Source organism: Phyllopteryx taeniolatus, chromosome 14 (genome assembly GCF_024500385.1).
Source record: "Phyllopteryx taeniolatus isolate TA_2022b chromosome 14, UOR_Ptae_1.2, whole genome shotgun sequence".
NCBI classification, from domain to species: Eukaryota; Metazoa; Chordata; class Actinopteri; order Syngnathiformes; family Syngnathidae; genus Phyllopteryx; species Phyllopteryx taeniolatus.
The window spans coordinates 20,172,207-20,182,708 of record NC_084515.1 but is presented as its reverse complement, the minus strand read 5'-3'; the positions used below and the strand labels follow the sequence as shown (position 1 = coordinate 20,182,708).

At 45.8% G+C, this 10,502-nt stretch overlaps 1 protein-coding gene across 11 annotated transcripts; it reads left to right on the top strand.

The window, feature by feature from the left end:
- Nucleotides 1–10,222, top strand: LOC133488696 (ETS-related transcription factor Elf-1-like). Of its 11 annotated transcripts, none has more exons than XM_061796896.1 (8): nucleotides 1–142; nucleotides 2,082–2,256; nucleotides 3,753–3,834; nucleotides 5,652–5,759; nucleotides 7,050–7,205; nucleotides 7,285–7,356; nucleotides 7,539–7,734; nucleotides 8,447–10,222. In XM_061796896.1, exons 2-8 carry the CDS (start codon nucleotides 2,197–2,199, stop codon nucleotides 8,961–8,963), a joined length of 1,191 nt encoding a protein of 396 aa, XP_061652880.1. In that variant the 5' UTR covers nucleotides 1–142; nucleotides 2,082–2,196; the 3' UTR covers nucleotides 8,964–10,222. The 11 variants fall into 11 exon arrangements, with proteins under 11 accessions (XP_061652880.1, XP_061652878.1, XP_061652879.1 ...); XM_061796894.1 differs by lacking the exon at nucleotides 1–142 and adding an exon at nucleotides 1,198–1,433 and having other exon boundaries at nucleotides 1,896–2,256; nucleotides 5,603–5,759; XM_061796895.1 differs by lacking the exon at nucleotides 1–142 and adding an exon at nucleotides 1,199–1,433.
- The last annotated feature ends 280 nt before the right edge of the window (nucleotides 10,223–10,502 follow it).

The window sequence follows — 10,502 nt, the reverse complement described above, 5'->3', positions numbered from 1 at the left end:
ACGAGCGACACAGATCTACAGTCAGATTCACTTTTCTGAATATTTCCCAATAAGAAGCTGAAGTGCAACCATTTCCTTTTGTCTTTTGGATCCTCCGACCGACCGCTGAGCTGCCGCATAGATACAAATTGACACAAAATAGGTAACCCTCCTGCTTATGATTTGATAATCATACTTTTCTTTTTGATTGAAAAATGACTCACTTGTACTAGTGTAGCTTGGATGCTATGCGCTAAAAGGAAAGTGAAACCAGTTTTCAAAGCATGCGTTTCGGAGCATGGACGTTGACATTTTGAACATGCTATTTTTCAAAAGATGCGCCTATACGCAGACACGCGCGCTGCATGAACATCAGGAATGTTGTAAAGCAGTTATTGTACTGCGAGCGCGATTCCCTGAAAGGCATATTTCACGATGTTCCTTTAACGAGACGCGGGGCCGACAGCAGGCAACCGGAGGACCTTATCGGCTGCTCCTACGCTTTGCCATCCTGTTATCATCGCGGCCTAGTTCGCACGCGCACAAGCTCTCTCTCTCTCTCTCTCTGTCCAACAAACCCGCTGGTTCGCTCGCCCTCACGCGGGAGGAATGAACGTTGCGGGGCCTTATCGGCGTCCCGTGGGGGCCCGGCGGCCACTTCAAAGTCTCGGAGCCCGGCGCGAAGGCCGCACAGAAAAACCTGCAGGATGTGAGCAGAGTACCAAACAACAAAGTCGCCGGAGTCCTCTGACAGGCCGGCTAACAATCAGTTCGCAGGTCGCACAATAGCGGTTGAAAACAGCTGCCGCTCAAAAAAAGAACAATGGGAGAATTAGTCATTTGGTCCGCAGCAAAAAAAACAAAACAAAGTATAATCCTGGTTTGTTTTTGTTTTTGTTTTTTTGGAGGGGGCTGCGCTGATTATGCTTCGTTAGTCGCGCGTTCATTGCCGCTGAGATAAACATGGCGGCTTGCCAGAGCCTGAAATCCTGGTCAGAAAGAGGAAAATAAGCTGTTAATTCACCTAACCTGCGCTAACCACCGAAAAGATGAAATGTCATTTGACTTTTACAAGGAATGCAACTGCTGTACGTACATGGTCAAAAGGAACAAACTTTGAAAGTACTGCCAGCCAAACATGAGCGGAAGTTGCAAATGAGAATGCCATTTGCGGCTAAGAAGATGATGGCGGGCCAACTCAGGAAGTGGTGCCTGCTAACTGCGCTGTGCTTCCTGTGTGATAAGTGACCCAAACATTTTGCGCAGGCTCCATCGCAACCTGCACTCAAGACGCCCTTTTTGAAGCTTTTGGTGCCAAAACATCAAGAAGTGTGACGCTGCTAAGGTTGGGGGATTAACAGAATTCAAATATGACCGGAATTCATTCCTTACCGCTATTTTCCAGGAATGAGAGCTACTGTGTAGCGATTACCGCGGTGTGAAAAGAGCTTAAGGTAAGGCGCAGGTGTTGCCACCATGTTGATGAATGCTCTTTTAAAGTTGCAAATAAGAAGCATCTGTGCAACAGCAGGAGAGACTTGAATCCCCAACGCATTTCAGAATTATTCAAAGGCGGTAGATTGAGCAGCAAGGACGATCGGAGGACTCTCGTTGGATGATTCCAAAACAACCGGGTTGATTCTAAATGTTCAGGAATGCGAATGGGGCGGCTGGGGGGGCCTTGAACGTTTGGAGTTCAACGCCAGCTGCTTCCCCAGCGTTGCACACGCGCACCGCAGTGCAAACGCTTCCTTCCTGTCGGTGGTTTGACCTCTTTTTTCGAAGATGCAAGTGAGATGCGTGATAGTCAGAAGCAGACTTTACCGTTTTCGGACGAGCAAATCAGTATGCAATCGGTGTCTATTGTGGCTCGACTCTACTGTGCGTTACTAATTTCTCTCTTTTTTTTCTGACAGTTTCCAGTCTGACCACGGGACGACACATTTCATTGTAGCGACTTCCCCGTCCAACGCTATTTCCTGTGACAACTTAGTCTTACGCTAATCTCGCATGCCTCCGTTCGCTGTCGAGATGCCAGTAGCATCGCTTCCTGTGATATGTGTGCCTCAAGTCGACCGCAACTGTCCTCTGTTATTCATCAGCCCGAGAAGTGCATCTGCCCATGTCGAGACGAGGACACCTTTGAGTTGTCAAGAGGACGCTTGTGATGCGATAGTCATCTAGTCGGATCTGCAGGCGCGTTTGGCATTTTCAGCCATGCTACAACAATCAGAGCTGATTTTCGACTTCGCCAGCGATCATGTTAACCTGTCGGAGGTAAGCAAAATGTTGAGCTCTGCGTCATTTGGAAGTGAATTTCAAAGTATGACTTTCAGTATGCGTTCTAAACCGCACCAAAGTACAACAGCTACAATTAGCTGTTGTATTGTTAAATGAATACGAAACTAATGTTTGAAAGAGACTTTGCCCCACGTCTCTGTGTGTACACTTGTGTTTATTACTGTTTTAGTCTGGGCTTAATTTGCAATCGCACTGCAGCGGGGCGGCGAGGCGGAAACGACCGACAGTTTGATGCAGCGCAGCACTTCAACACTACTGGAAAATAAGTGTTCGACTTAAGACTCTCACATTTTGCACACTTACCTAATGTTGGGGCTCCTACATTCATACAGTATTATTCCCCTAACATTTCAGTAAATATCGATTGTATTTTTTCATGGACCCAACGGCAAGGAAGAAATGACGCTTTGCTACGATGCAAATGAGTCAGCGAGCAACTGTCGTCTCAAAATAACCACTGGCAACAAAAGTGACTACACCTCTAGGTGAAAATGTCCCAATTGGGCCCAATTACCCATTTTGCCTCCCCGGTGTCATGTGACTCATTAGTCTGAGGTTAATTGGAGAGCGGGTGTGTTTATTTTTATTTTTTGTGTAAGTGCTCACACTCTTATATTGGTCAAATGACGTGCAATCTGCAAATGACGTGCAAAAAAGTCTCTTGAGCATCTGGAAAACAAAATCTTTACCTAAAGATGGCCTGGACTGGCGATTCTGAACGTGTGGTCCAAACGCGGGCTCCCTTTAGTGGGATGCCAAACAATCACGGCCTAGATACACTTCAGTTGTATTTAACTTTTTTTTTTTTTTTTAGCACAATACATTTGCATTGAATATTGAATAACTTTGTATTGAAACTTTTATCTCGGTACAATTTTAATTACACTTTTATGTGCTATACATTTTAATTGAATCATTATTTACGTTCATTTTCTTCCATTTCCATTGTAGCCTGGTGTAAATGTTCACATTAACTTACAATAAGACTAAATACGGTCTTGTTTTTGGTGACCACTTAGGCCTGCTATGCTACTGCATCTCAATGTGATAGCTGTTTTTTTTTTTTTTTTTTGGGTGGTGGTATTTGGTGTCAAATGTTTTGAGAAACCCCATCCTAGGTTATAAGAAGATTGAGTAAACCATAAACGGCAACATGTCGCGACTGTGACATATTGAAGCAGTGCTGGGAAAAGAAAAAAAACAACACAAAATATTGATATTGGGCACAATTTGGACTTGTTCACTGAAGGGTGCACACACTTTTGTTGCCGGCAGTTTATACATTACTGGTCGTGTATTCGTTATTCTTAGGGCTACGTAAATGTTCAGTTGACTTAATTCTTCCCGTTTTGTTGTCCCATGAAACGATATACTGTAGTCCAAAATGTCCAAAAGAGCAAATGTAAGGGGTGCAGCCTACTAAGTGTACATGATGTCAAGTCACAGCGAATGTTTTTTTGTCCTTTGCGCAGTTGGGGCTTCGCTCGGATTTCCCTGCTGTGCTGGTGGAGCAGATCGCATATTCGAGCTTCTTGCGTGACGAGCCGCTTCAAGGTCAGTGGCAGCTTCGAGGTCACCTGACTCGTCCTCGTCGAGCAATTCCACAGGCTGCTGTGCGCACGCGCACTCTGGGGCCAACCCCGCCCCGCCTCCCCGCCCAAGGACCGCCCCCACGCCACCCCCACCCCCCCACCCCCCCTCTTCAAAGGTGCAGGAAGTTCAACTCGGCATTTCCAGGCAGAGGCAGCCCGCAAAATGGCACTGGAATGTAGACTAGGAGCGCTCGAGCCGAAGCGCGTTTGCTGTCGCTCGCTCGTCATCAGTGCCGCGTGTTGAAAGTAAGTCCCGCGGAAGTGGAGCTCGTTGCCGGGCAGCTGGCTAGGCTAAAGCCGACGTTGCTAGCACGAGGGCGGCGCGCACAAAAGTCCGTCCAACAGCTCAAAAGCTTCAAAATGTTGACGTTTTGCATCGTCACGAGCTCTAAAGGGCGTTGTGACACGATTCATGTGGAACTTTGTTGAATACTTGAGTTTAAGTATGATGTGGTTCTACTTTACAGCGGTGTAGAATTGTGCACTGCGTATGATGGCAATACCGATGTTGCTCTTTGTGGCGTTGTCAAATCAATGCCGCTCACGATTCTCTGCGTCTCGTGGAGATTGAGCAGGTGTTTTGGCCAGTTGGTAGACGTGCTCACGACTTGACCACAATACAGCCTGTGGTGTCTCTCTGGGATTGATGGAGGAGGCTCAGATGAGGAATTGTCACCGCTTACAGCAACTAGACAACAATGTCTCTTGTGGAATGTACACCGCACCAACATTGATGAAACAGTTGTCCTCTCTGATTCCCAGTTCTTCATCAATATATGGTCCGCCTGCGCACTTGAGAGCGCTGGAGGCAACGGATGGCACGCACGACGCAGCGTCCGCAATTCACAGTCGATGCTGCCCAAGTGATGCGTTCCTCTACTCGGCGTCCTCAAGTCGTATCTTCAATGACGGACCGTTCTGGACGTGAATTCATCTCTTCTGAAACGAGAGCCTTTTGTGTACTCCGTTGGGACTGCGCCAACACGCTCTTTGTTTAACCCACATCGAAATCATCCAAGTCTGTGAAAAACACACAAGAAATCTCCGGTAGTTGGAGCCGCTCTAGTACCGCGGCAGACAGCCATTTGACAGCAAATACTGTTGTTGTTCAAATGGTGCAGATGCTTCTCAAGCACGAGTGGCCAGTGTTTGTCAACAACAGATATGCAAATAGTGCAGAGTGATGAGACGACGACAGCAGGTGCATGAATAATGTAGACGTGTGCGGCGGCATGTTACAATGGAGTTGGAAGTCACCTGTTTAAGAAGTGAATGGCAAGAGGGGAGAAGCTGTTGGAATGTCTGCTGGTTTTGGTTTGCGTTGTTCGAGAGCCCCTACCTGAGGGAAGGAGCTGCAATGCCGGGTGCCCGGGATGTGGCGGGTCCGAGAGGATTTTGCACGCTCTTGTATTAGTTCTGGCAGCGTGCAAGTCCTCAAGGGTGGCTAGGGAGGTACCGACAATTTTTTCAGCGGTTTTGATTGTCCGTTATCGTAAACCTAGACCGGGATCTTCTTAGAAGAGTGAGCAGAAATGAGGTCAACCCCATCCTACCGAATAAATCATTTCAATGCGGTAACATTTCAGTTTGGATGTTCAGAGAAGTGGGAACATATTTTTGAGGGGGGCGGGGGGGGGGGCAATGCAAAGCTGAGATTTTCGCTTCTTCGGCGGACTGATCCACAAGTCCTGCTTGTTTCAAACAAAGTGAATTCCGTGATCCTCTTCTAGCATCTCACCTATTGTGGTTATGCGCTGTTCTTCACGCTGTGCTCTAAAGTGGAGGAGCCGACCGAAAGTGGAGACGAGGAGACCATGGAAACACTTGTTGCTGCAGACTCACTTCTGGACTTGGACTGTCCTGATACCCTGTCGCTGGAACACTACTGTAAGTGCGCTGTCAACACTAAACTCCCATTAGCGGTCAATAAGAGTTTGCATACCCGTTTTATATTGGTATTGAAAGAAGCACATTTGAAACAACAACTCCTTGCTCAATACGATTCATTGATGTATTTTTTGAAGTGTTCCTCTTTATAAGGTGGGAGAATCTCTCTGAATGTTCTGAATTCCTGTTTCATTGTTTCTGTCGCATTGAGCAAAATAATACTGCCCCCCCCCAAAAAAGTGCAGTGCCAAAGCAGAGGTCTTGAGGGATGCGGCTCAATTTCCTCCTCCTCCTCCTCCTCCTCCTCTTCTTCTTTCGATTGAGAACAACAGACTTGTTGCGTTTTTCTGGCTGAAAATTTTACCTCAACCGATTCAAGATGTGATGAATAAACAAACAGTATTACCCTGTTATGATATTTTGAGGATATTTTTTGGCTCCCAAATGATCCTCACTTTATGTATACAGCTCATGTACACATTATGTGTTAGGCGCCCGCGAGACGTTGTACATCTACTGCAGCCATGTCAAAGCCTGGATTGACTCGTTCTCATGTGTCAGGTTGGCCCACACGTCATTATGCACTTCCTTTAATTTCGTTTCAGGTATTATTCAGACCGACGTGAGGCCATCGGGCTTTACAGATTTAGTAATCAGTCCGCGGCTCGCCGATTGACACAGGAGCAGCGTTGCAAAATTACAGCCCGGCCAGAAGTTTTTCTGTCCCCAACTGCCGCTCGGCGCCAGTTTGCCAAGCCTTAGCTTTTGTCGATGCAGCGTTCCAGTGCAGGCCTCTGGATGGACTTTCCCTGGCTTTGCACAAACGCCTGCTCTAAGAGTTTGGTGTTTTCATCAGAGTTAGTGGGAGCAGGCCTTCCGCTGCGTGGTTTGTCAAAAACAGATTCTGCTTTGAGAAGGAAAGCCTCAATTGTTCGACGCATTGTGACGGCCATCAAACTGCGGCCGAACTCCGGTCGGTGACAGAAAAACTTGTTGCGGTGCTCCTCCGCTGTCGATTGGTGAGCAATGGGCAGCAGATGAATCGCTTACAAAAAGTGCAAAGCCTGAGCTGTAAAATGCAGATGGCTTCACATCTGTCCAACTGATACCTGAAAACAAAATTGAAAAAAGGAAGCATGTGGTGACTTTTGGGACGCCCTGCAAAAGAGGAAGTTGCCCTCATCCAGCTGCTCTGCCTCTCGATGTCGGAAGGTGTTGCAATTATTATCGTTAGTGCAGCAGGGTGAGCAACAAGACTGTCGCAATAAATCTGTGTCTGACCTCCTACAGCCCAGACCTTTCTGCCAGCGCTGGGCGATGTCATCACTGCTCCTGTCACTCAGTTGACTTTGTCTGCAGAGGGGATTGTGGGAACTGTTGAAGAGCCAGAATGGCACACGTTGCACACAATGGAACCCGCGACACAGCTGCAGTCCAAACAGAGAAGTCAGTATCTGCTCTTTTAAATGAGGGATGTCTGTGCGATCCTGTCAAATAGCAGCTAAATTACCGCTTAACCTTGTAGGTAAAAAACGACATCGAAGGGCGGAGTCTCCTACTCCTGACATAAAAGTGAAACGGGATAAATACAATAAAGGTAAAGCAGAACCTCAATATTTGAACGACTGAGTCTCATACAGTTGGAAACAAATGTCTGGCAAAAATACGCCTCGAAATATATTTTTTAAATGATAATTTTGCTATGGGTGTCTATTTTTAAGTACCCATCATGACTCTGTTGCATCTGTATCATTTACACACCTTGTTTTGGTTCCTCAGGTGGAACCACGCTCTACCTGTGGCAGTTTCTGATGGAGTTGCTGCAGGACAGACAAGTTTGCCCCCGCTACATTAAATGGACCAATCCCAACGCAGGGATCTTCAAGCTGGTCAACTCAAAGGCGGTGGCGAGACTCTGGGGCAAACACAAGAACAAGCCAGATATGAATTATGAGACCATGGGCCGAGCACTCAGGTACAGTACGAAAAGCAAAAGTATGATTCAACAAAATCTCTCTATGTCGTCTGCTTTGCCTAAAGATCCCCTTCCATCAAAATCTTTCGCACACCGCTGGAAGTGCATTTCCGGGTTTGGAGCGAGCGGCCGCCACCTAGTTATACAAGTAAAGTATTAGTGAGCATACATGTGTTGTGGTTTACAACAGTACTGAAGTATATTTCAAATTCATAATGTAGCTGTGAATTAAATAGCAAAGCTTGAAGTTGAGAGATGAACACCGGTTAGTTGGAGTGATTGAAATATCCTCCTCCCTTTTATTTCACCCACGTCCCCTCCTCTGGGCTTGTGAGCAGTGGGCCGGCTATCCAAACCCTTGGTGAATTCTGCTTCACGATGATAGCAAGATCCAAACACGAGGTCGCTATGAACGCTTGGCTGCCGAGATAGTGCCAATGGACAACAGAGCAAAGCTGTTTTCCACATTTTAATTAACCAGAGCAAAGCTTATTTACATGTCGTACATGAATAAGGAAGCTGGCTTTCTTAACAGCCAGGTGAAAAAAACCCACTAGAATAGCTTGAAAAAAGGACATTCTGGGCATTTTCAACCCAAGTTATTTTGCCAACCCTGTAAAAGGAAATCATAATTATAAAAAATAAATGAAAGGGGACCTTTTAAGTATGGTTGCCATGTTAATTCTGACCATGCTGTGCTTGTGTACTGTAGGTATTATTACCAAAGAGGCATCCTGAATAAGGTTGAAGGCCAGCGCCTTGTCTACCAATTCACCTCACTCCCCAAAGACATGATCTACATCACGGACGACGACAAAGAGGAAGAAGAACACGATGACAACAGTGCTAATGATGGAGTGAGTGAGGATTCTGATGACAGCACAGTATCTACAAGTGATCAATCGGTGAAGGAGGAAGATTCCATCCCACCAAAGAAGACGTCATTTTGCTCGGTCCAGCGGATTAGGCCGACTCGTGACACCGTCCTTCGACCCGCCAGCTCCAGCCTCATCCAGGAGCAGCATTTGCCCATCGTGTCTGCCGAGATGTTGCGCACCCTTCAGAACCTGCAGAAGGTCCAGTCCCTCCAGCCGGCCGGTCGCGCCTCCGTCTTCAAAACGGCTCAGCTGCTGGGGAGTCTGTGTGAGCAACAGGATTCCCAGCAAGGAACCAAAGCTTCTCAGGTGGAGATCTCGAAGCTGGTGCCTCGCATTGGCTCTGACCAGTAGATTACAGAGTCGCACACACACACACACACACATGCACACGCACGCACGCACACACTCACAAAGTCACTCACTCCACTGAGCTGCATTGTCAGCAAGCGTTTGGATTTGAAAGAACCAAACCAAAGCCCGTAGCAGATGACAAAAGCTCCTGATGTCCTGAATGGTCCTCTCAGTCCCTTGTATCTGGTAAATGCACAAGAAACCAAAGACATGCACTGGAACCTGCAGCGTTTCTGCACGCAGCCCCTGCTTGCACTTCTGAGCGGCACACTGTGCTCCTCCGCCATGATTCTCGCTCCGTGTAACCTCTCTCGTGCTCAATCATTCCTCTGCCTTGACAATGACTTTGCACTAAGTAATGTTTATCCCTGCTGTACGTTTCTTCTTTAAGTGCCTGATGAGCTCAGTGTATCCTGTCCCTTCTTACTCTTGCTGAGCGTAGTAAGGGAAACATTCCACTTTTTTTAAGATTATGGAATTATGTTTGTGTTTTGAATTGCTAAAAATAAGGGATCACTGTTCGAGTAGTAATTTAGCACTGCTGCTGTTAATATTTGAGGTACAGTATCTACAGCAGACTCCTTTTTGTTTTTGACAATCACGAGTGATCTCGGTCTTTTATTTAGCTACTGTGTCGCCTGTAGTCACACTGCAACTATGGAGCTTACCTGCTATGCACTTGTTGTTTGTTGAACCTTATATATTTGCCTATTTGGAACTCTAAAGCTTTGATATATTTACTTATTGTGTATTTACTGTATGTCAGTGAACATGCTTGACTTGTGCCTTGTTGCCATTTTTTCTCTCAGGTTTTGTTTTGCCTATATGCAAAAAGTAGAATGGCTGGCCTTTCATAATGAAGTAATGAGAAGGTCAATGTTTTGTTGTACAAGTTTTATTACATTTAGTTTCTGCCTTTGTTTGAACCTCATTAAGGCAGCCCACAAGTTTCACAGCACTCCTCACAAAAACTGAACTCAAAAGTCCAACTCAGATGGTGGCGTAAAACAACTGCCTGTGCGCCCCTTGGACCCCTATGCAAAATGTTTTCTACTTCTTGGAGTCATTTGGAATCCTGTCTGTTTGCGTTATGTTGAGATGTCTCGATTCAATGAGTTTAAAAGATACGGATTTGTAAGAAAAGATACGGATTTGTAAGATTTTAGCAGAGGGAATTTGGCATTTGTTTTGTTTTGTCTGCTTTGATGCAGTTAAAGATAATGCTCTGCATTCATCAAATAAATATACTCTGTTCAGTTTTTGGTGTAAAATGTATTGTTAATTCACACACAATTTGATGAAAAGTACATTTTAACATCTTTTCTGTAACGACTTTGGATTTGAAACCTCTTGCTGCAGACAAAAAAAAATACTGCTAGTCTTAAAAAAACTTATGAGCTACCCCTTGAGATGAGTCATCTCGTTTTAGGCATGGCAAATTTGTTTTTATAGCACATTTCGTACACAAGTTAACTCAATTTTCTTTACACGATTAAAAGAATTTAAAAACAAAGTACAGAAACATGTCAGGTAGCTAAA

Coding starts and splice junctions, on each gene's coding strand:
- LOC133488696 (XM_061796894.1), top strand. Junction 7,206..7,284: donor GCTGCAGTCCAAACAGAGAA/GTCAGTATCTGC, acceptor TTAACCTTGTAG/GTAAAAAACGACATCGAAGG. Junction 7,357..7,538: donor ACGGGATAAATACAATAAAG/GTAAAGCAGAAC, acceptor TTGGTTCCTCAG/GTGGAACCACGCTCTACCTG.